Genomic DNA, 26708 nt, shown 5'->3' with positions numbered 1-26708 from the left:
CTGCCCTAATGTATGAGTTTGCACCCTGCTGAGGAAGGGGGTGGCGTGTGACTGGTGAGTGGGAAGGGAATGCCGGTACCGCTGTAGTCATCAGTTAGCGGTGACCGTGCAGTGCAGGGGCACACTGTTTACATGACTGAAGGATTGGCTGGAAGATGCGTGTAGCTGTGTTTTGGCACGTAAATTTAACAAGTTGCAGCATTTGTATCTGACCTTCCAGGAAACGACTGTGGGTGGTTTTCAAAGTGCATAAGAAGTTCCCGTCCCGGCTGGATGCACAGCAGCTGTGGGCTCAGGCTGCCCTGAGCAGTTTATATGGCTTGTGCCAACACAAGGAATAGTACCAGGAACAGGTCAAGCTGAACTGTCCTGGTTATATTTCAGCTGCATGGCTCCCTGTTGCATGTCCCACAAGGCTGCAAGAGGGACTCGTGTCAGAAGGTGGTGTAGGGGCTGGGATGAGCAGTTAGGAGAGGTCCTGCTCTTGTGGCTATCAGGACACTGCTCAATTTGTTCTGGACTCCTGTGTATTAAGGGCAGGAGGGAACAGGTATTAGCTTTGTCTTTCTGAGTTCCTGTTTGGATTCACGCTGAAAGGCAGCCTGCTTGGCAGCCTCACAGGCTCTGTAGTGCTCCTGGAGCAGCAGGACCATTATGGGGCTTCTCAGCATCTTCAGGCGCATAAATACTTCTGGAAACATATATCTCCTCCTCCTTCTCTGTAACCCCTTCCTTTTAGCTCCCTTTGGAATGGAACGTGTAGCTATTAATGTGGTGGGTATGGGGATATGCAACAAGTCAGCAATGCACAATGTGTAGCTGTGCAATTTCCCTGCAGAGGATATGGCTGTGCTACTGCGGGTGCTTGGGACTGGCTCTGACCCCATCAGAGACTGAGGCAGGCCCCGGGGCACCCTGCAAGTGCTTACAGCAGAAGTTGACTACACAGGGACCTTTCTGGGGAGAAAAAGGAGGAGTCAGGAGGCTCAGGTCAGCTGAAACATCACTTCCCACACCTGTACGCAATTCTAATCAGGGTCATTCGTTGCTTCTCATTTATTAGTGCTGAAACTACTCAAGAAGCAGAGAGCACCCTGTGATGGGCTGAGCCAGAATTGTTCATGGCTGTGTCCAATTGCCCTAAAAAATATCTGTCAAATGTGCTATTGTGAGCTCCCTGGGGCATGCAGGCAGTGCAGTTTGTTGGAAGGTGACGCTGGGAAGCAGCAGGACCTGCCCTCACAGTCCCCAGGTGGATGGAGGACTCCTGACCTGCTTCTGATCTGGTACTTGATTTATTAATGTGCCAGTGGCTACTTTGAGGGTAGAAATGATGAAATTGTTGTCAGTATTGTATAATGACAGCGATCTGCGAGGTATCTCTATCTGTGCATCCCTCACTATATCAGCAGATTTAGGGTCAAGGGTTATGGGGAGGTTATGTATGTTATGTATGTATAATTGGGCTTGTAATTTGGGGTGTAAAGCTTAACTGATATGGATTGGTGCAAGGAACCCAAGGGAAATGACAGCTCCTGCAGTCCTCAGGTCCGTACCAGGAGAACACGTAGTAATTGGATTGGGGTTTGTACAGCCCATCTGTATTGCTGCAGGACGTATGGACCGGTGCTGGCTCCTGTTGGTCAAGGGCTAGGAGGGAGGTGCGTGGAGTGGTGGGAGGCGTGGGAGGTCAGTTTGAAGGGCAGGGCCCCTGTGGCGGGGTTACCCTGCAACCTAAGCAGCTCTGGTCCTGCTGTTCCCTCCATGGTCTCGGCACACCACAGCCACACAGACCTAGCAGCCCCTCAGAGGGCTCCTGGGGGGTGAATCGATGGCTGGGATTGCCGTGCAAGGAGAAAGGATGGTGTGGGCCTTTGTCATTATTAAGAGGAAGATTGTTAGCTTATTTGACAAGCTGCTCAGCCCATGAAGGGGCTCGGAGGCAATGGCAGGAAGGGGAGCCCACGTAAGACCCTGCTGGGCTACTGCCATGCTCGCCTCAGGGGCCACCAGCCCATCACAGCTCCATCCGTGTGAGCTCAAGGAGTGTGGGGGCACACAACAGCAGGAGGGAACCCAAAGCAAGGTCTCCTGGGGATGGAGCTCTCCCAGGGCTGTCCCAGAGGAGCCACCAGCCTGGTGGCCAGGCACGGCACCCATCACCATGAGCTCTTCGGGTCTCGTGGGCTAAGGGAATTGCTGCCACAGGGTGCAATGCGTTCTGGGGGCACAGAGGAAAAGCGGTTTGGAATGATATAGGACTTGCTAGACCAAAGGTGGGATAAGGGCAGGGATTTAGGAGATCTGATCAAGAGTGGGGAAATAGAGGGGTAAAGGGATAAAAGAGGGTAGCTGCACGTGGCTAGTCATCTGCTCAGTGTGCTTGCCTGGCTGTGCCTTGCCCTGGCCAGCACAACCTGTGCTGTCTCCATATCGAAGTCTTTCCTACCCTGCCCTGGATGAGGGCCCTGCTCTGGGCTTGCAGCAGCTGGGGCTGCGGGGGTGCTGCTCACAGGGTCCTCGTGTCCCCGGGGCAGTGACCAGAGCAGTGCAGGTATGTGTGCTCGCTGGGAAAGGCCAAGCTAGGTGAGCCAGGGAGTAGGTGACGAAACCTGGGAATAAGGGGGTGAGGCGGCCCTGGGGCGAGAGCACCCAGTCCTGTGTACGTGTGATGGCCTATACTGCGGCTGGGCTGTTACTTCAGCCTCAGGCTCATGTCCGGACATCGGGGACTGGGATCCAGAGGCCAGCTAGTGGGCAGATGAAGTGAACCCAGCTGCTGGAGGGGCCACCTTGATGAAGCCATTGCTGCTGTCACTTGTTTGTTTAGTTGCTCTCGTCTGACGTGTGGCTGGCCATGTATGTGTGTATATATACATATGCAGTCGATGTGTTTTCTGTGTGTGTTCCTCCTGGGAACACATCTTCAGCCTCATTACTGGTTGGACCTGGGGATGTGGAGCAGCACTGCCTGGCCTGTCTCAGGCTGTTAGATCCAGCACGATGTATTTTGCTGTAAATGCATAGCAGATGGGTTTTTAAGGTACTTCACAAACGTTCATTCCTACCATCAACATCTAATAAACTTTATGGCTTCTTTCCATTTTTATAGGAAAAACCACCATCCTGATCCAGACTCTGAAAGTTGTCAACTGATGGGACAAAGAGCTGAGACACTTGGCTGTACTAGGACACTAAAACATAGGGCTTAGCCGAACAGAATTCCCCCACCGTGGAGGCTTATACTTGCTAAACCTTGTAGCATCCTTGGGAGGCATCTGTACCTCTTCTCTGCTTCTAGCCTTTCACCCATCATGGAATTTCTTTTGACTTCTTTTGCAAGCTAGCTCTGGCTCTGCCTTTTGCTTCCCAGTATGCTTTGGTTTGGGTTACCCAGTGTGAGTTGCTGGCTGTAGGCTGTTTCTGCATTTCTGCCTCCAGCTTCTAGTTGGAGGCTCTTCTTGGATGTTGTGACTGACCTGCTTTTTCTTTCTCTTTTACTGTGTTTCTCCCTCTCTCTCTCTCTCTCCAATCTGTCTCTTGCATTCTCCGTTCTTCCCACCTCCGTCCCTGCAGGTTCATCATGCCTAGTGGCATATAAAAAGACTCCACCTCCTGTCCCACCTCGGACCACATCAAAGCCGTTCATCTCTGTCACTGTGCAGAGCAGCACTGAATCGGCGCAGGACACCTACCTGGACAGCCAGGACCACAAGAGTGAGGTGACCAGTCAGTCAGGGCTGAGCAATTCTTCAGACAGCTTGGACAGCACCAGGACACCCAGCGTGACACGGGGCAGTGTCGTGACTCCAGCAAGAGACACTCCAGAATTACCACAGAAAAATGCAACCTTGAAAAGTGACAAAGGGACTCTGACTAGCGAAGAGCCTAAAGTGGAAAACGTCCCCAAGAGAAAGCTGTCGTCTATAGGAATACAAGTACGGAATAGTTTGTTTTCCTTTGTGTCCTAAGGAATGTCCTTAGCCCATCCATTTAGCGTGTGCATTTTGTGTGACCAGGTGTGCATCTGAACTCACTTAGAATAGCAAGAGAATAGCTTGTCAGACTAACTTCCCATGCTCCCGGGGTGAAATACAGTAGAAGCTGTTCATAGCAGGCCAGAAAGGAATAAATTATTTTAGTACAAAATTAAAACATTTCATAAAGCAGTGGGACCCTGTTAACCCAGTGTCTCTCTAAAGAGGCCTTCCGCTGCTAGTACACCTGCACTGATCCTGTGCTCTGTACTTGTATTACATAGCGTCAGTCTGCTCCTTGTCCCTCATGGTTCTTGGGACAACTTTCTTCTGAGTGGTGGGCTCTTCTGCTTGCTGTCTGCGTGGTGTGGGCTGCTGCAGTGTGAGTTGGTCCCAGGGCTATAGGCAGACCAGGAGCACTTCCTTGGTGGCTGGCTGTGCCAGTGGGTTGCTACTGCTCCTGCTGGAAGCATTTAACTCTGTGGAAATTGATGGTAATGAGCTGTAGGTTATACAGTCAAATGAGATCCCATTGAGTAGCATAAACCCATGCTTTTATTCAGCAGAGGTTATCATCTGCAACTGCCAACCTTTTCTTGAGAACAGATTTCCCAGGTACATATGGCTGGTCCCTGCAAGCAGTGGTTCTGTCCCGAAGTGCTGGCTCCGTGCTGCAGGTTATAACCTGCAGGTGGGGCCTTGGGCACTCGGGCAAGTCCGAATGTGGGAGCTGGGCGAGGCTTCTTTGTGTGGCTAGCAGGGCAAAACGTGTTAAAGAGCAGTAAGCAAGACAAGTTGCATTGGAGATGCTGACTTCTCTCCTCTTCGTTTTCTGAGATGGTTCCTAGGCCACCTGCCCTGCAGCTGGATTTCCTTTCTAAAACCTTCTAAGCCTCTTATCCGGGGCTATGGAAGGTGTCAGTCCCTGGGAGAGAGGAAGCTGGGTTTTGCTGTCAGCCTTAATCAGATCGCTACCCTCTGAGGAAGCTCCCTGGTCTTGGCCAGTCTCTCACCCGCCACATGCAGATGCTCCCTTGGGCACACGCAGCCCTTCCCCAGCCACTGCCGTGCAAACAGCAGCAGGTGTTAGAGCCAAGTGCCCTCAGAGCAGACGCCTCGCAGCAGCCCTGGTGCTGGTACAGCCCTGGTGCTCGAGTGGAGGCAAACACGAGCAGCAGCCTCGCACCTCTCCTATAGCACAGTTGTAGTCCAGTTGACGTGTGGTGTCCGCATGCTGTGTGTGTGTGCAGCAGCCCTCCTGGTCTACTAACGTGAATTCCAGCAGCAAGTTCTTGTGTCTGTTTTTGTCTGTATTTTTTTGTTCAATAAGGTTGACTGCCTTCAGCCAGTGGCAAAAGAGGAGCCTCCTCCACCAGCCACCAAATTCCAGTCCATCGGGGTACAGGTAGAGGACGAGTGGCGGTAAGTGAAAGACGCAGGCTTTTGCAATTCTTACTCTTTTCTTTTAAATTGCGCTTCCCTCTAGTTTTGCTTAGACCTTCCCCTTCTCCCGTTCTTTGTTCTAATGCGAGTGGGGTAGAATGGGGGCCCGTGGAGAGCTCTTCCTCTGCAGCACACACCGCTGAAAACAGCACTTGTTCTGTAAACAGCCAAATCAATGGGAGTTTGAAATAAAAAGTCCAAGATGTAATTATAGATGTGCATCAGTCCTCTCATCTGAATGGCCTATTGCAGTAAGCAGGCAACCTTATAATTCTGTCTGTCTGAATGTGTGGTGTGTGTTTGTGTGTGAGGAGGGGCAGGGGAAAGCTCAGCTGCAGCCTTAATAAACAAATGCATTTCATTGTTGGCATGTGCAGCCAGCCCAGTTGTGTTCTGCTATTTAATGCGTTTGGTTCTGATCTCTCTAGAAACAGCCACTCTCGCAGTATGTCCTCCAAACAGGACACAGACTCTGACACGCAGGAACCTAATAACTCTAGCTGTAAATCATCTGAGAGAGGTGTTGCTGAGTGCCCCCAACACAACAACGCTGTTAGTGTTGATACCAGTACCAGGCAACCAGCCAAGCCCTCACAGATGAAGAGAAACCTCTCCTATGGAGATAACAGTGACCCAGCCCTGGAACCTTCCTCTCTCCCTCCTCCTGACCCTTGGCTTGAGACATCCTCCACCTCGCCATCAGAACCCATACAGCCAGGAGCCTGCCGGCGGGATGGGTACTGGTTTCTGAAGCTGCTTCAGGCAGAAACAGAACGTTTAGAAGGCTGGTGCCGCCAGATGGACCAGGAGACCAAAGAGAACAATCTCTCTGAAGAAGGTAGGTGCTGCCAGCCTCTGGATGCTAAACTGGAGCAGCCTAGCAGCTCTTCCTTTGAGAAAGAATTAAAGCCAAGTATTGGTTTAGCTTTCTGTGGTTAGATGGCTGATTACCCACAGCGTAATGGCGAAACCTGGAGGTGAGGGTGGGACAAGAAGCAGTCTGTCCTTGGAAAGGATAGGAAAGGATAAGGCAACTTTCTCTAGCAGATTGGGTGAGAAATAATACTAAGATGCAGCAGAGAAGACTTCAGAAGCTGCCATCATCCACTGACAAGTCAAAACAGCTGAAAGCTTGACTAAATTGCTTTTAGGGAGGCTGTGAGATCTTTGTCCCTGCCTAACGCATTGTAGTTGAGTGGACAGGTGAAAGTTTACTTGGTGGTGGGGCAGAAGGAACTGTGACTGCTGAGCCTGCCTGATTGGGCTTGTCTTAACAGCAAAGAGGAGGTTTCTTCATACAGGAACACTTTAATGAATTCACACTAAATACACCAAAAGTACATGTACAGGAAACATAAGGCCACTTGACTTTATTGGGTTCAGCCCAGTTGGGCTTGTTTCATTATTTTAAAATGAGTTGGCAAAAATTGTACTGTTTACAATTAAAATCATGCCTAGATGCATACAGAGTGACAAAAGCGGGTAACTAGGCTACAGGGGGCATGATCTTTGGGGCCTGTAAATATCTGAGAAAGTTGAAAAGATGATGAGATTTGGTTATAGCTCACTGTCACTGCTGGGGGGGGGGGGGGGGGAGGGCAACTAATCTCTAATCCTATTGCGCAGCGATGCTGCACTGGCTGCCAAGCTGGACAGGCAGCGCCAGGGTTCTGGTTGCCTCAAGGGGGTGGGGTGTATCAGGTCACCCTGTCAAGAAAAGACAGGGAGACTGACCTTAAGACCAATCTCCTAGCTGATTCTGTAACAGAGAACATAGTGTCTATAAAGAAAGCCCAGCTTATGGCTCTCTGGCCAAGCACAGATCTATAAACATTCAGAACCAATTCAGTAGATGCTGCAGCAGGCTAGGGAGGAGAAAAAACATTTCATCCCTTTTCATGATGTATTTGCACACGCTGTGGGCCTCTCAACCCTGCCTTTGGAATGGAAAAGCCCGTATTCAGTGTTCTTCCATTACTGAGCAGAAGAATGTTGCTATACTCAAAGGTTTCTTGGAGACTCACTAAGAGCAGCATAAAGTCCTGGATTTTAAAAACATCCTGATTAAAAACCCTTGCCAGTCAGTATTCAAATTCCTTCTCGTAAATGGAGATCAGAGACAGTTTTCCTGCCCCTTGCCATCTTTGCCTTGTACACGACCAGAAGAGCAGGTAATGATTTGTGAAGCAGGTGCCAGCAGATCTACTCACTGAGGTGGTGCTTGTGGCTTGTTTGATGGGCTGAAGCCTGCTGAAGGAACTTCCCATAAGCTCTGATGCAACAATCTCGGTCTGTTGGCCTGCTTTTGGCCTGCTCTAGAAGGAGCAATAATAGATTGCAAAGCCAGTCACAGACTGCAGTTTCAGTGCAGCTTCTTTATCTGAGAACAGTTAGTTCCTTGGGGATCTCTGAAACTCCTAATGACTCAAGAGTGTTTCTTGCTCCAGATACACTTGATTTTGTTGCTCTGTTTGATGGTCTGTTCAATTGAGGTCCTTTTTTTCCCCCCACTACTGCAGTCTTAGGAAAAGTCCTGAGTGCAGTGGGCAGTGCACAGCTACTAATGTCACAGAAGTTCCAGCAATTCCACGGCCTCTGTGAACAAAACTTGGTGAGTCTGGTTCTTTTTCCTGTTTGTTTGGGAGGGTGATACATCTGTTTCAACAGCACAATAGGAGCGCTATCAGGTATTAATTAACAGGCTGCTGTCAGTGGAACAGGGTTGCAGGGCAAAGCCAAAGCAGCTGTATAGCCTACAACCTGACCACCATGCCACAATGGATGAATGCTGTTTTTAAATAGCAGATGAGCAGTGGGAGGCTGATTGGGCAGTTCTTAGGCTGTGTTCTGTTCAGGGATGAGTGTTTGCAGTTTCCTTTTGGTGCTCATGCTATCACAGGAATTTTCTTGAGCTGCTCATCAGGGTACACCAAATACATTGAGTCGCTCTGTAGCTCTGGTATGTCAGCTAGCCGTTTTGCTGCATGTCCTGGAAACCAACTCTCCTTTGTTACTTCCAAAGGACTTTCTGAGGTGAACCACAGATTTTGCCAAATGGGGGCAGTGTTTGAAAAGGCCACTGTTCCTCTCCAAATATGCTTGCTTTGCATGTAGTTTATGTGGATGGTTACTGTCCCAATATGATTGTCCCTGCTTGGTCACAAAGCACTGTTTGAATTGGATCTCTTTGTAATGCAAAGGCTTGCCCTTGCTGAGATCTCAGTGGAGATAACTTAGGGATGAGTGAGAATCTGAGTTTTGGGTTTTTGTTTTTCTCTTTTTTTCCCCTCCTCAAGCTTTATCATGGCATAGATTTTGCAAAATTCTTGAGGTCCATTCTCCCTTATTTGAGAAGGAGGGGGGATGAAGCGCTGGGCATCTCCTTGCTAATCTCTGGCTGAACATGGCTGAGAGATTAGCAGCAACACCACCAGCAGCCAGGCTTTCAGCAATGTTCTGTGCTGAAGCTTTTCTTTAATGCTTTGTGCTGTGTTGCTCAGATTTGATCCTGTGCTTCCCTGAGACAATGCAGGCTTATGATGGCAGTTCATATGCCTGAGAATTGGGGAAATTCTGTTTATAATGGGGAAAAACTTACTTTAGCTACTTAGTTTTTCAACCTAGCCTGAGAAATACTGATACTCTCTCAGGGGCATGTAGCAAAGTGATCTGAAACAATTTTGAATTTTGCTTGTGAGAAGACCAGCATGCAGTTTCTCCAGGTGTCAGAGCTGTGTTTTGCATTGTGCTGTATCAATTTCCATTGTTACGCCCCTTGAAGTTATGATCTGAGTACAAAACTGTGTTCTAGCTCAATCATATGCTGGGGAGCTTCAGCTGGATGTTACTGCTGTGGGGCTAGACTAACGACGGATGCTCTGGGGAGAAGAGTGCTATTGCTTTTCACTACAGTGCCTTTTCAGGATTACATTTCAGGCTCCTATAGGAAAAATGTCATCAGGATTTCTGCTTCCTGTTTGCTACAGAAATATTTTTGACTGTAAATGATGGTCATATGCCTCTACCCACTTCGGGCTGGTGTTTCCTGTGTGTTCCTGAAGTTTCAGTCATTGGGCAGCTGTAAGGTTTAAAAGGGGTAAATATGTACCCTGTGCAGACTGCTGTACTTGTCAGGAAGGTGTATTCTAACATGCTTTTATGCTTTCCCTGGTAGAATCCTAATGCCAATCCCAGACCCACAGCCCAGGACCTAGCTGGGTTTTGGGATCTCCTGCAGTTGTCCATTGAAGACATCAGCATGAAATTTGATGAGCTCTACCACCTGAAAGCTAATAGCTGGCAATTGGCAGAGACACCGGAGAGAAAGGTGAGTGTGGGGCAGTTTGGAGTGGCCAGAGCACCTTGCAGACAGTTTAGGTACCTGACATCAACTCCTGTCTGTAATCAGAAAATCTGTAGGACCTTTACCACCTTCTAGTTATGCAGTGTAATCTCTCCATAAAATAGAGCTGCCTCTGATAATGCTTTTAGCACTTGTACTATAAGATTGCATCTATCAGCCATCTTCCCCATGCATGCAGTCACAGCCTTGCAATGCATTGAGAACATTCCTCTTGAGTAATAGTGGAAACAATTTTGTACAAGAGGAAGAATATTACGATGGGGGGAGAGAAGTGGTGCTTTTAAAGCAGTGATGCAGAGGAGGCCTCTAGTGTTAAAAGCACTGCATAAGTAGTTTGCAACTATTCCTGGTATTTGGGTGGTATAAAAAGCATCTACTGGAGCCTTTTGAAAATTCAGGATGGGCTGTGTCCCAGGGCCAGGCTGCTTTACCAGATATGAGGGGAGGAAAGAGTGCTATGGCTGCGAGCAGGACAGCATATTAAAATTTTGCAGTTCCAGGTGAAGTTCAGTCTTCATGCTGTCTGTTGTACCCTGACCCACAGCTGGGCTACAGACATAGCCAGAAAACTCCAGTCTGGGCCACAGAATACCTCTCTGTACTATGAAGTACAAAATGTTCCAGTTCTAGAAGTTGGGAAAGCTGAATTTATGAGTGTCTTGCTTGGGAAGTGCTCCTGCTTCTTTCACCTGACACTCCACAATCTCATTACTTGGTCCCTCAGGACATGAGTCCCCACCATAGCAGAGAGCAAGCTTCTGTATGTGCATTTTTATTTTATGTTTGGGTTTTTCCTTACTGTCTCCCTAAAGGAAGAGAAGAAACCACCCCCTCCAGTGCCAAAGAAGCCAGCCAAGTCCAAATCCCAACTGAACCGGGACAGAGCCTCTGATTCAGACAAGCAGCGCCAGGAAGCTCGCAAGCGTCTCATGGCAGCCAAGCGGGCTGCCTCTGTCCGGCAGAACTCGGCCACGGAGAGCGCAGACAGCATCGAGATCTATGTCCCTGAGGCACAGACCCGCCTTTGAGCAAAGGGGCAGAGGAAGGAACCGCGTGGTTTTTATAAGTCATTAAAAAGGAAAAAAAAAAGGTTCTCTCTAAACTAGTGTGATTTATTCAGTCTAGAGACAATGAGCCATCCTTGAAAAGGGCTCCTGAGTTGGCTTTTTTCTCTCAGCTTTAAGTAATGAAGATTTTAAAAAAAGAAAAAAAGGAAAAAAAAAAAAAGAAAAACATACCCCTCGTTTTCTCACTGGCTGTGGTGTTGCTGAACGGACTGAACAGACTCCTGGAAATTCCAGCCCCTCAACTTGGAACTTCAATATTTTTACTTGTTCTATCTAATGAGAATTATTAGCTTGTTTACAAGAAGAGGACAACAAAAAACATGAAGCCTTGAGCACTTGCCATGCTATGTTCTTCCTCCTCCTTAGTTCTGTTCGTTCATCCTTTATTTTTCCCCCTTCTGCTCCCTTTCTCCTACCCTCTGCATGGCTTTGTTTACTGTGTTAGAAATAACCTCTCTTCCACAGAGCTCCTGAAGAGAACACCTATTCAGCGTGTACTACTGTTGCACTCTGCTAGCAAGCAGCCTTTCTTGGGTTTTGTTTTCCTTTTGATGGGGATATTGGGGTGGGGGGAGAAGGGGTGGGAAGGGACAGGGCCATGGGTTTGTATTCCTGTTTTAATGAAGTGAAAGGATGACAGGACCTGTGGAATGTAATGCAGAGTTGCTGAAATGCAGTACAGAAGCAAATGTGCAATAAGCTGGCAAAGAGGGGCAGGGATGGTGGTTGGCTGGCTGATCCCGAGAGCAGTACCCTACCCCAGGCGCAGGAGGGGAACGGAAGGACCACAGAGCAACTACAGACATGATCCCCACATGCTTCACTTTGGTATTTTTTTTTTCCTCTTCCCTGCCCTTCACAAAATTATTTTCCCTGAATTGCTTGTTGAGAAAGAAGCTGCTACACTACGGGACCTGTTTCAAAGTGGGCTGGGGCAGGGGAGGGCTGGGTTGAGTGTGCTGGTATTTCAGAGTGGGAGGACTGGGTTTTGTACAAAGAGGAAGGCAGGGGTAGCTGAGAGTAGGCTGCCTGCCTGTACGTATGTGTACATATGCACATATACAGTTAGTAGTACCTGTACATTTAATTCATACACACGTATACATGCCCACACACAGTGCAGACGGTGTAGTAAAAGCACCTTGGTGAGAATGGGCATATGTATAGCATATATTTTTACATGTACTATATCTAGATGTGTGTAAAAGTGTGTGTAAAAATATATACCCTGTGTGTAATCAGATGACTATTTTTTCCTTATCTTCCTGCTCTTTGGGTAGAGGAAGGGTTGCTAAATATTTTTTAGCCCATTTTTCCCCTTTGTAGGCCTCCTTTTCAGTCTGACTTCTTGAAGCCAGGACTGCCACCACCCAGTTCTTTGCCACCCCCTCAAAATAAGCATCTGGTCCCATCCTGGGCGATCTCGCTGGGGATTTTTTGTTGTTGTTGTTCACTCGTTGGGATGAGCTGGGAGATAGCGTGCTACTTTCACAGGGGTGGGGGTGGAATCCCAAAGAAGTTTCAGCGAGGGTGTTGGTGATCCAGAAGGCAAAAAATAAATAAAAGTGAAATCTTGAACGATGCCCGAGTGAACGTGGTCTGTTGTGCTGTCCTGTGCGGTGCTCCCACTGCCATCACGCATCGAGTGGGATCCCACCGCGACGCGACCCACGTTTAACGTCGGGCTCGGGGGATGGTCGCACTGACTGGGTGTGGGGGTTTTTTGGGGGGGGGGCGGCACGGGTCGAGGGGTGCGCGTGCGTGAAACGGGCCCGTGCCCGCAGCCCTTCCTCCGCGGGTGGCTGCGGGGCTCTGAGGAGCCGGGCCCCGGCCCGGAGCCCCGTGACGTCTAACAAAATGGCCGCTCCCGCCATAAAATGGCGGCCAAAACAAAATGGCTGCCCCCAGTGCGCGGCGGGGACGGGCCTTACGAATCCGGGGTACTTCCGGGGAAAGCGGAGGGGGCGGGGCGCGCCCGTCTGGCTAGCCAATCGCTACGGAGCGTGTCCTGAGGTGGGGGAGGGACTTCCGGAGCAAAGAGCCAGAGAGGGAAGGGCGCGGCTTGTGCCGGGGGGCGGGGCTTGTGCCGGGGGCGGGGTTTATGATGGGGCGGTGCCTCTGGAGGGGGTGGAGCCTCTGGATGTGGGCGGGGCTTCTGGAGGGGGCGGGGCACGCGGCGCTCCGCCCCTGGGCGGGGGGCGGGCCGGGCGCTGTGGCCCCGCGCCGAGCGGCAGCCGCCCCCCGCCCCCCGCCGGCCCGCCCGGGGCAGCCGCAGCCCCCCGGTGCCGGGCCTGTGCCGGGCCGGTGCCGCCTCCCCACAGCGCGAGCAGCGGAGGGCGGCGCGGGGGCGGGTCCCGGCATCGCTCCCGGCGAGGAGGTAAGGGGGGCGCGGCGGGGCGGGGCGGGGCGGGGCAGGGCAGGGCGCCGGCCGCTCGCGGCGCCCACGGGACCCCCGCGGCCCGTTTCGGCCCGTGGCTGCCCAGCGTCCGGAGGGCCCCGCGCCGTGCCCTGCGCTGGGGGGGCCGCGCCCGCCTGGCCGCCTCGCCCGCGCCGGGTCCGGTCCGAGCGGCGCCGGTGCCGGGGCGGGCAGGGAGGGAGGCGCTGCGGTGACCGCTCGGCCGGGAGCAGGCCGCGGGGGGAGGCAGCGGTGGGGCAGGGCTGCGCCCCCGCGGCCAGGCCGCGCTCCGGGGGAGGTCGGGGCTCTGCTGCCCGGCTCGGGGGGGGGGCAGCGATGTCTGCGCCCCCTGCCCGCTCCTCGTGCCTGCCCGGCGCCCCTTCGCAGGAAAGGTGGCGGGAGCCCAAACCCTGCGGGGAAGCAGCAGCCCCTTCCCTACAGGGGCAAGGGCAGGTCCCCGAGGCTCTGGCCAAAGCCTGGCTGAGCTGCGGGGGGATGCCCGCGGCCCAGCATCGGGCTCAGGGTGCCGGAGGTGCTCGCTGGGGACGCGGGAGGGACAGGCGAAGGCAGGCAGGGAGAGCACCATCTGTTTTAATCAGCCAGGATCCCCGTTGCTGCACGGTCTGCCCCAGGTTGGGCTCTCAGCTCTGGCTGCATCCCGGCCTGCGGCCATCACCAAAAGCAGAACTCAGGAGCAGCCAGCACAGGTACAGGGGCCCTTTGTTGCTGTTCTCTTCCCCAGAGTAGCCTGGGGGCTTCCCTGGAGCTGCAGGAGTGAGGCTAGGCTGGGGGCCAGCTGTCTCCATCCTTCCACAGCCCCTGCCCAGGGCATGGGGGCATGAGGTAAGGCAGCAGGAACCACCAGGACCACGGTGCAGGGGGTGCACGTTAGAAGTCACCAGCAAATGAAGTATCAGTGTGCATGCTCCCAGTGTCTGCCCCAAGCTGTCCGAGCCCCTGGGGCAGCGCAGGAGCAGGCGCAGTAGCTCAGAGCCCAGCCCCAGCCCTACTGCGGTGTCCTGCCATGGTGCCTGTGCGGGGGGGTACCAGAGGGACCGTGCCCAGCCGCCCATGGGGGCTTCAAAACTTCATGCGCAGTCAAGACACACTGTTCAGTGGTTTTTGTTTGGTTTTGTTTTTGTTTTTTTCCCCTTCAGTGAATAGTTAACAGCAATGCTGTCTCACTTTTCCAATGCTGGCAAGGAGGCAGAGGGTGCTTCCCTTCTCCCGTGCATCAGGATCAAGTGCTGTGGGACCAAGCATGCAGTGGCTGCCAGACCCAATGACAGCGGGGTAGGTGCAGGCCAGTGCCAGGCACTGGCCCCTTTTTTTCCTAACCCAGCAATGCTCTTTAGACCTCTTAAGCTGCTTTGGCTGGGTGTCAGGAGCTGGGGGCTGGCCCTGCAGCGCGTCAGCATGTTGGGTAATGAGGTGAGGGAAGAGCAAGTGAGCCACCCAAGAATGACATAATCCAGCCTGGCTCAGATCTCGTATTTTAAAAAAAGAACAAAACCAAAAAACCTTTTATTTGACAACAGAAGAACAAAGAAAAATATATTTACAGTAGTTTTTTGCTCCAAAGTTTCATTCAAAAAATCACCCCCCGGTCCATCCCCAGGGCAGTGACACCAATTCATCCCACGGGGATAGCTGTAGTGCTCCTGCCCCCAGTGCAGCAGCACTACTCATCCCCGCTTTGGTTTGACTGAGGCAAAAATAAGGGGAGGTGAATGAAAAGCCTCTCCCTCCCCTGTGAGGGAGAGGGCACTGTAGGGAAGGGCTACCTAGAAATAAGGGAGGCAGTCCTAAAATAAAGGACGTTCTCCAGAAAGGAGGCAGAGGGCAAAGGCTGGACATAAATTGGAGCAGGGGGAGCTGAGAAAGGCAATGCTCGTAACCGCACGGTGAGCATCAGCTCCAGCAGCACTGTGCTGGTGCCCCTGCCCAGCTGGGAACCACCAGCGTTGGAGCCATCCCTGCGCTGCATGGGAGCACTCGGCAAAGTGAGGCACCACTGGTAAACCTTCCCCAGCCCCTGAAGCACTTGCTAACACCCCCTCCTCTCCTCTGAACAAGAAAAGGGGAAAAAACAGACCCCAAAATCACTGCCTTCTTCTGGCACTGCTGGCTCCAGCTGCTGCAGAGCACCAGATCCTGTGGACGTTATCATCTCTATTCATGCAACTTAACAATCAGGCTAATAACCTAGGATTAGTGTTTCTCAGGATAGATTACATATGTGTGTACGTATCACTATTTAACTTAAATTTACAGTGAAACAATAGTCCCAGGACCTCTGCAGTGCCCAGGCTCCTGCTCCCCGCAGATGCCGGCTGTCACTAGAGGTCACCAGCACCACAGCACCGGCCCTACCACGCTCTCCCGAGCGCAAGGGAGCGGAGCAGGGAGCAACGGGACTCCAAACCCCACCACCCCCCCGGGCTCTCATGCGGCTCATCGAGCGTGGCTGATGAGACAACTCCGCATTCCGGGGGCTGCAGGCCGCAGGCTGCGGGTGCTGCACTTGCAGAGGGACACAGAGGCAGCCCATGCCCGCAACATGCTGCTTTCCAGATATTTTTTTTAAAAATAAAAACGTTGGATACAAAAAATTTCACAGTCTCGACTTTGCGTCCACCCCCAGCAGCAGCCTGCGGTCGGCGTTTCTCAGGCTCTGCAACGCACTCTCTGTTCCAGGAGACAACGTGCACATCTTCAGCAGGAACGTGAGAGAAATACAGGGAAGTCGCGGAAATGTTTGTAGAAGAAATAAAAAAACAAAACAAAACATCGAATAAATCACAATTAGAGGGAAAATGTTTCAACAAAAAACTGCTAAACAGCACCATGGAGATTTCTACTGGCAGCATCTGTAACACCCTAAGGCAGAAGAGGAGACTCCCATGTTTTCTGTGCAAGAAAATGCCACAGACTTCAGGTTTCCAGTTCATCTGTCCTTTGCGCCTCCCCAGGCAAGGCACGGCTCCTGGCCAGCACAAGGTACCAGAAAGGCCCTCCATAAAAATAGGAGAAAGGTAGAAAAAAAGGAAATCAGAGAGATTTGGGAGAAAAAGTTTTTCATCTGTGGTCCTTAAAACAGACACGATTAAAAAAAAAAAAGGCAAGGGAAAGAATTCTCTCTCCCCCTGAAGAAGTGGTGTTGGCTGGACCCTTGTTTACAGGAAAGAGAAAAAGAAGTCAGCAGGTTTTCTGAGGGAGCTCTGTGGCCTCGCAGTGACTGCCGGTCGTGGCAAGGAGAGGTCGCTCAGCTGCAGAGCTCTTTCCGCACTGGCCAGGCTGCAGCAGCCACGTCCTCCTGCCTGCCCAGGGTCCTGTCCCTACCAGGAGTGCGGACAGCGAGGGCTCTGAAGGATGGTGAGCATTTCCCCAGCACAGGATGGGACAGCCCTTCCTCTCCTCTCCCCCGTGGCCAGCGGAGGTACCGGAGCCCCTTGGGACGCACGAGTCCGCTTCTGAGATGAGCTGTTTGGGGGTGCAGGCAGACATGGGATCCTGCGGGCCAGAGGGACCCTGTGGGTGGCACGAGGCTGGAGGCTGGGCACCCCCGAGGAAGGGCACCCCGTGGGACCAGGCCTGGGGGCTATTTGGCGACAGAGGCCCCTGGGGGCTCAGGCTGGGGCGAGAGGGGCAGCTGCCCGCCCTGGCGCTGCGACTCCAGCTCAGCCGCCTTCTGCAGCGCCACCTCCACCAGCAGCTGGAAGCTGCTGAAGTCATCGCCGAAGAGCTCAGGGGGCGTGGGGGGCGGCGTGTTGAACAGTCCGCTGGTGGGGCTGGCGGCCTCAGCCCGTGCCAGCAGGGCCATGGTGCTGCTGGCAGTGCCCAGCGGCGCCTTGGGGTGAGGGTCTGGCTCCGCTTGCTGCAGGCCCGGCTGCTTCTCCCGCTCAGGGCTGCGGGCACCCGCCACCGTCAGGTTGCTGCCCAGCGCCTGGGCGGGGTGGCACAGTACCTGTGGGCACACAGACATTGGCAGCACCTTGGTGGCCCCCGCTGCTGTCATGGGAGGAACCACCAGCACCCCAGAGCCAGCAGCAGCCCCCCGTGGCAGGGCCACGTCACCAGCCTTGCCGCCTCGGCGAGAGATGGTGAACTGGTTGGGGTCCTTCCCATCCTTGCGCAGCATGTCGGGGAGCAGCCGCCGCCGGGCGTTGATGAACCAGTTGCAGATCTGGGAGGAGAGAGGGGTGCAGTGCTGTCAGCAAGCAGCTCCCGCGCCCCCCACAGCTCCCCCCAACCTTGCACCTCCTTCTCCCGTGGCTCAGAGAGGCAGAGCTGCCCCAGCAGGGGCTGCCCGGGCTGCACATGGAAACCTCAGCGCCGGCTGCTTCCTGCCCGGCACCGCCCGCCTGGGCAGCCCCTTCCTCCCAGCACCTTCGTTGCGGTTGCCCACGGGCAGAGCTGCCCCGCAGCACGCAGGCAAAGCAGGGCGCAGCTCTCACACCCTCCCTCGACATCTCCGATACCAAAGTGCCCACTCGCGGAGCTCCCCATCCCCTGCCGCGTAGCAGGGATTACGGCAATTCGCTGACATGTTTCCATGCCTCCTGCTAACCAGCAAAGCTAGCTTTAAAGGCATTTCCAAACATCTGTATGCGAAAGAGGCAGACCTCTGCAGCTACACCTCTGGAACCCTTCAGAAACGCAACAACCATATATTGTTTAGTGTTTTTATACAAAAAGCTAGGTTAAAAAAACTGCCTTCTTCCTAGAAAACAACTAGAAGAGAATAAAACAGGAAAAAAAATCTTTCCTAAATCAATGTCTCTGTAAAATATTTCCCCTGAGTAGAAAGAACTTACCACAACTTCAATCACAGCAAGATCTCAGTTGTCCTTTTTTTGTCTTTCAGACAATATTTGGCATTTAACACCCTCAAATATGTGAGACTCACCCCCTTTTTCCTTGCGAACACACTCCCTTGCAACCCTTTGCCAAGAGCCCCTGACGTGCTCCAGCGATCCCACGGCCATCAGCAGCTGTAAATCACCAACCAGAGGGCTGCACTCTGGCACCAACAAAAAGCCCAACCAGCTCTGCAGTGCCGAGGAGCCCCCGCAAAATCCCAGTGGCTCCCCCAGCCACACTCTTGCTCCTTCCAGCATTCAGCTCCACGCAGAGAGCGCGGCAGACGGGCATGCTCAACCGCCTGGCCAGGACGCGGGCTGCCGCATGGCATTCGCTTGCTGGCGGAGCTAGACAAGCCTCGGCAGTTCCCCTTCCAAGCCAGTAGGCTTATTTTTAATGTTTTATGTTTTTAGCCACCATTGCCATGAGAGCAGCATCCTCTGCACTCTTGGGGAAGAAAAGCCTGGCCCCGCTGCGCGCCCCTCTCCCTCTGAGGAAGGGGGCAGGGAGGCCTGTAGCCGCGGAGCTGGCCCGGGAGCCTCACCGGGAGCCGGCACAGCTTCCTGACCCCGGCTTTCTGCACGGGGCACGAGGCTGCCCGGTCGCCCTGGAGACCTGGGGCCACCGCACTGCCGCTGCCTCGCCACTGGCAGCCAGGCAGGGGCACGCATAAACAAACAACTGCAGGGCGCAGGGCCCTGCTCAGCCACTGCGCTCAAGAGGCGCCCGGGGGAGTTGGATCGGCCCTGCTGGTTCAAGCACCCCTCCTGAGGCTGTCCCCCAAGGCCTCTCCGGCCTTGCCTTGCCGTGGGGTGTCCCACACCACCACCCCGACAGGCTGCTTGTTCTCATCAGGCAGAGGACGGCTGAGCAGTGCCCCGTGTGTCACCTCGGAGCAAGGGAAAAATCCCAGTGACAGCCCCCAGCTGGCCTGCGCAACACCCCCGGGCTGGGCCCCCCCTTCAGGTAAGGGGCGACCACTTCTGCGGGCACCTCTGCCGGGTATGGAGCTCCCACAGCAGAAGAAACCTCACTCACACCTCCTGCCAAGGGCCAGCACCTTCCCACAGCTCCCCACCACAGCATGAGGATGCCCCACTCCATCCCGGGGGTGGCTGCATGGCGCCGGCCAGTCCCACTGTCCCCGGTTGCGGCTGTGGCCCCCACGGAGCCAACGCTCGGGCAGCACCCGGGCTGGGTACAGCCGTCAGGCCCAGTACCACCAGTACCACCCTGGGCCCATCACCGCTCCACAGCCGATCCGACTGACAGCGCCCCAGCACCACCAGCCTGCCCTGCAGCAGCAGCCCAGCTGCTGGCCGGACACAAATCTGTTGCTCAGCCAGCATTTCAATAGATAAGTAAAACATTAAAAAGAAAGTTTGCTGTGCCGGTCAGGGAGAGGGAAACCAGACAGACTGTCACAGCCCACACACCAGTGTCTAGGCCGGCTGGCCACAACTGCGCCGAGAGCAGGGCAAGGAGACAGAGGTGCAGAGGAAGCCCCACGGAGACGAGCTCGGCTGGGCTGGGCTCCCCTTTACATTGCCAATGTGACTGGGGCAAGCAGGCGAGCCAGCACCCGGTGCCACCCGTGGTCCACCCGAGGCCAGAGCCCAGCCCTGCATGGCGCGCTCTCTCCTGGGACATTTGTCCCCTGCCCAGCTCTGACCTGGAAGGTGGCCTGGCCCCTTTGCTGGGGTGTGCCCAGGGAAAAACGCCTGCTCCACTGCTCCCTGGGGCACAGACCTCTCCCAGTTAGAGGCTGCCTACACGCAGTACTTTTGCCTCCCTGCCATTCCCTCTCTGCCTCCTTCCTGCCCAATGCTTCAAGCGTGCCAAGTCCTCTGGGGTCTTCAGAGGGGTTGCCCCAGCCCGTCCCTTCCCCAGCACTGTGGCAGAGGGCCCAGCAGCAGCCCCAGCGCACGGGGGCCGGGTCATACCTGCAGCACGGAGAGGCTGGTCTGCCCCGAGAGGCTGAGCTTCTCCTGCTCGGAGGGGTAGGCATTGAAGCGGTGCTCATACAGCCAGTCCCGGAGGATCTTTACAGACTCCTTGGGCAGGTTGCCCCTTCTTTTCCTCTTGTTCAACTGAGATGGTTCCAGAGATGTGGTACCGTCGTCCTCCCCGGGGTCGCTATCCGACATGGTGGAGCTGCCTGCAGATCTCTCCTGGTTAAAGCCTGGCAAGGTGGAAACCAAAGAGCACACATCACGTGGCGTCCCAGCCAGGGGCGCAGGGACGACGGGGGCGCGCAGCCCCCTCGCCGCCCGAGCCTGGGGGCACCTCACCCCCTCCCAGCCCGGCGGCGAGAGGAATGATCCGGGCGCGTGAGGCCCCCCGGGGGTGGGGGCCCGCCCCACGGCACCTCCGCCGTCCCGCACGGAGCCCCCGGAGGTCTGCGGGGACTTCACAGGCGTGAGCGCAGGGGGCGCGAGCAGGGTCCCGCAGGAGCCGCCCCCGCGGCGGGCGGCGGAGCGAGCGCTCGGGAGCCGGGCGGGAGGGGGCAGAGGCGGGGGGGCGCCGCCGGCCGCGCTCCGCTCATTGTTCCGCGGGGCGGGCGCCCGCTGCCCTGCGCGGGGACGGCGGCGGGGCGCGGGGCGGCTCCGGGCGGCCGCTGTCAGCCGCGGGGCCGCGCCGGGAGGGGCCGCGCCGGGAGGGGCCGGGCAGCCCCGGGGCACCCCCCGCCGCCCCCCGCCGCAACAGGTAGCGGGGCGCTCGGCCCCGCCGCGCACACAAAAGCCGGCGGCCGGGCGGCGGGAGCCCGCCCCGCACCGGGGAGCTCGGGAAAAGGGAAAGAAACCCGAAACCGCGGCGAGAGCGAAAAGAGGCCGGGGAGCAAACGCTGCCCCCCGCCCGCGAAGCGATCGAAAAGCAACAAAAACCGCCCCCGGCCCCGAAGCAACTCTCCCAAACTAAGCGCCCAGCGACAACAAAGGGGAAAACAGCGCCGAGCGCGAACAAAACCCACCCAAGCACACCGACCCGGGACTTGCAAAAACTTTTCACGCCGCCTCGGGGGGGGCGGCTCCCGGCCCGGCCGCACAAAGACAGCGGGGGCCGCACCGCGCCGGGCGGCCGAGCCCCGCCGCGCTCCGCCGCACCCCGGCGGCCCGGCCCGGCCCGACCCGGCCCGGCCCGGCCCGAGCCGCCGCGCCGGCAGCCCGCCGGGACTCCATGTTGTGCGCCCGCTCCGGCTGCGCTCTTACCCCCGGGCCGCCGCCGCCGCCGCCTGGGGCCTTGCATGGGCCGCGCCGGGGTCGCGCCGCCGCCGCCGCCGCCGCCGCGCCGGGGCCGGGGTGCGGGCGGGGCCCTCCCGCAGCGGCGGGGCCGGCGGCGAGCGGCCGAGGCGCACCGAAAAGTTTGCGGGCCGCGGCGGTGACAGATGCCGAGACAGAGTTCCCTTTGTTCCCAAGGAGGCAGGAACTTGGGCCGGGCCCCCCGCCCCCGGCCCGCCCGCCCGCCCCCGGCTGTCACCGCCGCGGCCCACGGGGCAGCCGCCGGGCCCCCGCCCCCGCCGCGCCGGGCCCCGGCCCGCGGCGGCCGCGCCTTTGTGCGGCCGGTGCCTGGCGGCGCCCCGGGACCCCCCCCCCGGGCCCCCGCTGCCGGCTGGGGCACGCCGAGCACGGGGCGGCCGCGGGCGGGGAAGGGGCACGGCGGGCACGGGCTGCAGGGCCCGGCCGGACGCGTGCCCGGGGACGGGGGCTGCCGAGCGTGGCAGCCCCGGGGACCCCGGCCACCCCTTGGCAACCGCCTGGGCTGCGTTTGGGGGCTTTTTAACTTACGGCAGGGAAATCAGAAACTCGGCAAATCACTGCTCCCGTGCTAGTGGAAACCGTTTCAAAGCAAGGGTGGCGATTGGGAAAGCACCTGGGGACGTTTGCTCAGAGGACAGCACACCTTCTCCTTCCCTGACCTGCCCGCTGCCACAGGCCCTGTGCCTGTACCAGCACCGGTGTGATGGCATCACCCATAGCTGCGGGGCAGCATCACCCCTGGGAGTGGGGCCAGCCAACGCGGCGAGGTCTTTGGAGGCCCTACCGTGCTGCCACCACTCCCCCTGCAACCACAGTGACCCGGCACAGCCTTTGGAGTTTTGGAGACCAAGTTGCTCTGCTTACCCTCAGGCACGCTGCCAGTCCTGGATGAGGCTTCCCATAGGATGTCCCCGTTGCGTGCTCTGTGCCCTTCTGCCATGCACAAAGGTCACTCCTTGCTCTCGGCTGGCCAGAGCCCACACCACAGCTGGCCAGGTCACGCACGCGAGCAGCGCCAAGCCCGGCAGGGGACGTGCCTGTCGTGGTGGCACGTTTTGTTAGGGTGAGCCATGGGAGGGAACTACAGGGAGAGCCGCTCCGAGCAGCAGTGCCACATCCTGTGTGTCAGGCACTGATGGGTATTGAGAAGGGCTGCCAATAAACTTCTGTCACAATAGGCTTTTTTTAATACTGATACAAGCCTGAAGCAGGAGAAAAAGTTCAGCTTGGCAGCACCGTGAGAGCCCCGGAGGCCAGGCTGGAGACCTCTCCTTCCCCAGCCCAGGAGGGGACAGGTCTGCTTCAGAGGAGCAGCGCATTTTCAGGCAGCCCTGATTCAAACCCCTTCACTTGGCTTTCAATAGGAGCAGGAGCCAGGCTCTTAGCCCTGAATTGTCCATCCCAAATGTGTGAACTGAGCTGATTATGGTGATTAGGGGGCCTGGGCGTGGGAGGGGGGCTTGAGTCTGACAGGGAAAGGAGCTGGAGAGAGCTGCCATATACAGAGGCTGTTTGTCACGGGCAGCACCTGCATCGCTCTGGTTTGCAACAAGAGATGGGCCCGAGCGGCCGCGTTTCCATGTGGTGGCTGCTGGCAGCAAAGCTGCAGATCTGCACAGAGCAGGTTTCATGCTGCAGGAGAGGATTAAATAACAAAAAAGGAGAACTGCTTAAAGCCTTTGTTTAGTTACAGCTAAATCTGCAACGTCCCGAGTGAAACCGTACCCTGAATTGCTATTGCTCAACTAACGGAAGCGCCGTGTGGGACGGTGAACCAAAGGTGAGGCACGGAGCCTGTGCTGGGTGCGGAGCCCCCCTGCTGCCCCTGCCCGCAGCACCCCGCAGCCGCCGGGGTGGCCCCAGCGAGCCCCTGGCCCTGCCCCGGCTCCTGCCCAGCTGGGCCCCGAGCCCCCCGAGCCCCCCGTGCTCCCCGGGCCGCAGGAAGGCCCAGCGGGCTGCAAGGGCCAGGGAAGGTGGCAGCAGCCCCCGGCTGAGGGCTGCTCCGGACTGAGTTTCCTGGCCCAGCTGGGACACCTCCCGCAGAAAGCCCGGCCAGCGCCATTGACATGATAATGCTGTTAAACTTCCGCAGTTCGGAAAAGAGTCAGGCAGCCAAGGCCTGAAGGGGGCTGCTGGAAACCTCGGGCAGCCTTCGACAGGGCTGCAAGGCTGCAAGCTCTGCCCAAGCAGAGATCCTTCTTTGCCCACCCTCTGCTGTTTGATCTGTATTCATTTATTTATTTTTTTATTTATTTTTGCTAGGAAAGGGCTTCCATTCCAGCTGGGGTGCCAGTTGTCCCACGTTCAGGGGGCCACTGGCTGGGTTTGCCCCACTGGGACATCTCATGTGCTGGCGTTTTGCTGTTAGCAGCCTGCCGTCTCTGCACAGGCACTTGCCAAGGCTGCCGGGGTCATGCTAGTATTAATTACAAGGGAAATGAAAGTGTTCCCAGGGCTGGCCTGGCTGGCTTTATCACTTCCCTGCTCAAGGGCTGGTGTGCTCCTTTCGCCTGGCTCCAGCAGAGCTTTAAGGGTAAATTTTAAAATATTCAGTGCCTGTGTGGAGCAGAGACTGGTGGCTGCCTCAGGGCTCCTGTACATGCCTGGGGACCAGCGCTGTGAGAGCAGCGCCCAGCCTAACAAACACCCTGGCCTCCCACCTTCAGGTGCCCTGCTCTGGCCTCCTTTGGTCTCCCACTCTCCCCTCCTTCTGCCCACTCTCAAATAACCCTGAGCTGGGCTTCCCCACAGCATTTTTTTTAATTTATTTTTTTTTTCAATTTCTGGCCCATGGCATGGCTCTCTGCTGCCACTGCGCACCGGGGCTGCGGCTGATGGGCTCCAGGCAAGCCCTTGCTGGAGCTGTGCCTCCACCAGAGAAGCTGAGGGTGGACAGACACTGGTGTGGGGCCAGCGGCAGCGCTGGGCTGGGGTGCTCTGGAGGTGTCAGGACAGAGCACGGTGCTGGGGAACAACAATCAGCTCGGGGTCTGGAAGAAGCCTCCCTGGGGCTGCACTAGCAGCTCTCATTCAGGCTAGAAGTGGGAAGAATTCCCACGGGGACAGCTGAGAGAGCAGAGCTGCCACCCAGAGCACCCAGCAGTGCTGCTGGGCCTGCAGCCGAGGCTGGAGAAATGGGCTGACAAGAACCTTGTGAAGCTCAGTGAGGAAGAATGACCCCAGGCACCAGCACGTGCTGGGGGCACAAAGCTGGAAAGCAGCAAGGCAGAAAAAGACCTGGCTTTGAACAACCCGGTCTGGTGGAGGTGTCCCTGCCCATGGCAGGGGGTTGGAACTGGGTGGGCTTTAAGGTTCCTTCCAACCCAAACCGTTCTGTGACTCTGTGAGCTGAGCTGACCAGGAGCCAGCAGTGTGCCCTTGCTGCAAAGAAGGTCAACAGTGTCCTGGGCTGCATTAGGCCAGGAATAGCCAGCAGGTCGAGGCGCTCTTGTCCCTCTGCGCAGCACTGGTGAGGCCATGTGTAGGGTGCTGGGTCCAGTTCTGGGCTCCCCAGTGCAAGAGACATGGAGCTACCAGCTCTAGGTGGCCCGGCTTGAGCAGGGGTTTGGACCAGATGATCCCCAGGGGACTCTTCTCACCACAACCATCCTGTGATTCTGTGATTAAGAGGGTGGCTTGGTGGCAGCAGGCACTGACCACCGAGGAGAAGCCAGGAAAGGAAGTATTTCAGGGTGCTGTGCTGACTTGAAGCTTCTTGGAGCTCCGAACGCAGGAAAGGCAGCAAACAGGCGTGGGGGGGGAGTTGCCAGATTGCTCTGGGTGTAGGCAGAGAATCAACTCCGCTAAGCAGAAACAGGCTGCAGCCGCTGGTGAGCCTCATGAGCCAAAATCCAGGCAAAGCTGCTGGCATCAGGAATCAGTGGACGTGATGACTGCACCTCGGAAAATGATCAAAGTCCTTCAGTGTCAAGGGAGGAGGCAGGAGACTGGGTAACCCAGCAAGGAGAGGGGAAAGAAGCTGCTACAGGTTGACCCCCAGAAATGTATTCTTAAGTGTCCCTGCCCCAAGCAAACACTTCTGAAATTAAATGGCTAGTTTTGTTTTTGGGGGTGTTTAATACATTTGAAAAAACTGTTTATATTTTTTTATGTTTATTTTTAAAGAGAACATCCCCTAGCAGTAAAGCCCGGGAACCTTTCACAAGAGAATAGTTTGGAGGTTTGCTGATGTTTCGTTCTCCCTCTGTGGATGAAGTGGCTTTGACCAAAGTGGATGAAAAACATTTGGGGCATGCACAGCTGACAGCACAGAAGGCAAACAGCCCCAGCTGCTTGTGTTGGTGACAAAGCACAGAAAGGGCTCCGAGCATTGCTGATAGAAACCCATCCACAAGCTCAGGAGGCAGCACAGGAGATGCAAAGGGGAAAGGGTTGAAGGATCCAGTACCCAGAAGCTACTTCTGCACCACTCTGTAACCAGCACAGCCCCATTACATGTGTGCCCTTAGTTCCTTTTCCACCTAGTTTAAATCAATCTGCTTTAGTAAATTAAGTTCCTTGATGTCAAACCTCCCTGGTGCTCTCCTCTGAGTGCTCCCAGCTTGGCTGGATCTTTTTTATACTCAAGGTGTGGGGGACACAGGAACTGAGACAATGGCCAAACAGCACTCCCTCTTGGAATCCTTTCTTCTCCTAGTAATTCCTAGTATGTGATTGTTTTTTTTGTTTTGTTTTGTTTTTTTCTTCAACAGCTGTTGAGCTCTTCCCTTTCCTTGGGGCTGCCCCTCGCCTCCTGCTGCTCAGTGTGACACACCTGGAGCTGGGACATTCCGGCTGTGAAGCTGGGGCTGATCTTCTGCACTTTACATCAATCCACCCCCAACAGCACCTGCCTTTTGGTGCCGCCGTGCAGTCTCGTAAGGCCCTCCGCAGTCCTGCACGGCAGCCCCATCTCTGTGTGCTCCACCTGCAAGGAGCTCCAGCAGGCGGGGGAGGCAGGATGCCACCTTGCAAAGCACAGATTTATTCTTCCCATACACGCCCCTGTGTCCACTAACAAGGTTTCTCTACTCTGCCGGCAGCAGGGTTGAGGGGTAGCTTCTGAGAATCAGCTCTGAGATCAGACCTGTGAGTGGACGGAGCCACTGGCCCCGTGACGTCTGTGGGATGTTCGCTTTGACATACAGCTCAGTGAAGAAGCTTTTTAAAAAGCATCCTGCCCTTCAGCAGCCTTCAGGCCTGGGACTTCGCTTTGGAAGTGGAAGGACTGCATGTTTTTCCCCAGTATGCAAAGCATTAGGGAATAAATAGTGCCCGGCTTTGCTTTGTGAGCCTGGAGGTAGGCTTGTGCCTGGCTGCTGCTGCAGAGCACAAGCCCCCCTG

At 55.7% G+C, this 26708-nt stretch overlaps 2 protein-coding genes and 1 long non-coding RNA gene across 16 annotated transcripts in view; 2 read left to right on the top strand and 1 right to left on the bottom strand.

Moving 5' to 3' along the window:
• Nucleotides 1-12432, top strand: part of DLGAP4 (DLG associated protein 4) — a 181758-nt gene extending 169326 nt beyond the window's left edge. For 8 of the 10 annotated variants that reach the window (XM_083801693.1, XM_083801696.1, XM_083801698.1 and 5 more), the window contains 6 exons: nt 3577-3938; nt 5308-5399; nt 5849-6258; nt 7940-8031; nt 9595-9747; nt 10596-12432. In XM_083801693.1, coding sequence (XP_083657819.1) covers nt 3577-3938; nt 5308-5399; nt 5849-6258; nt 7940-8031; nt 9595-9747; nt 10596-10811 — 1325 coding nt within the window. In that variant the 3' untranslated portion in view covers nt 10812-12432. Of the gene's footprint in view, nt 1-3112; nt 3939-5307; nt 5400-5848; nt 6259-7939; nt 8032-9594; nt 9748-10595 lie in introns of all 10 variants that reach the window. The other 2 variants (XM_083801702.1, XM_083801701.1) reach the window with 1 other exon arrangement.
• A 608-nt stretch (nt 12433-13040) lies between these two features.
• Nucleotides 13041-15857, top strand: LOC310882662. Of its 2 annotated transcripts, XR_014573063.1 has the most exons (4): nt 13041-13227; nt 13845-13952; nt 14403-14538; nt 15520-15857. It is a non-coding gene; the product is annotated as an uncharacterized lncRNA (long non-coding RNA). The 2 variants fall into 2 exon arrangements; XR_014573064.1 differs by lacking the exon at nt 13845-13952 and having other exon boundaries at nt 13042-13227.
• A 146-nt stretch (nt 15858-16003) lies between these two features.
• On the bottom strand, nt 16004-25425 carry TGIF2 (TGFB induced factor homeobox 2). 4 transcript variants are annotated; one of them, XM_083801686.1, is made up of 3 exons: nt 22230-25425; nt 20052-20290; nt 16004-17431 (listed from the first exon to the last, which is right to left on the bottom strand). In XM_083801686.1, exons 1-3 carry the CDS (start codon nt 22303-22305, stop codon nt 16847-16849), a joined length of 900 nt encoding a protein of 299 aa, XP_083657812.1. In that variant the 5' UTR covers nt 22306-25425; the 3' UTR covers nt 16004-16846. The 4 variants fall into 4 exon arrangements, with proteins under 4 accessions (XP_083657812.1, XP_083657813.1, XP_083657814.1 ...); XM_083801687.1 differs by lacking the exon at nt 22230-25425 and adding an exon at nt 21318-21508; XM_083801688.1 differs by lacking the exon at nt 22230-25425 and adding an exon at nt 21080-21196.
• Nucleotides 25426-26708: the final 1283 nt, after the last annotated feature.

This window comes from Anser anser, assembly GCF_964211835.1.
Source record: "Anser anser genome assembly, chromosome: 16".
NCBI classification, from domain to species: domain Eukaryota; kingdom Metazoa; phylum Chordata; class Aves; order Anseriformes; family Anatidae; genus Anser; species Anser anser.
The sequence above is the reverse complement of the archived record's forward strand: the minus strand, read 5'-3'. Positions and strand labels throughout refer to the sequence as shown.

Coding starts and splice junctions, on each gene's coding strand:
- TGIF2 (XM_083801686.1), bottom strand. CDS start 22,305: ATGGCAGAAGGGCACAGAGCACGCAACGGGGACATCCTATGGGAAGCC. Junction 20,291..22,229: donor GACTGGCAGCGTGCCTGAGG/GTAAGCAGAGCA, acceptor CCACCTTGCCAG/GCTTTAACCAGGAGAGATCT. Junction 17,432..20,051: donor CCAGCCTCTCCGTGCTGCAG/GTATGACCCGGC, acceptor CTCTCCTCCCAG/ATCTGCAACTGGTTCATCAA.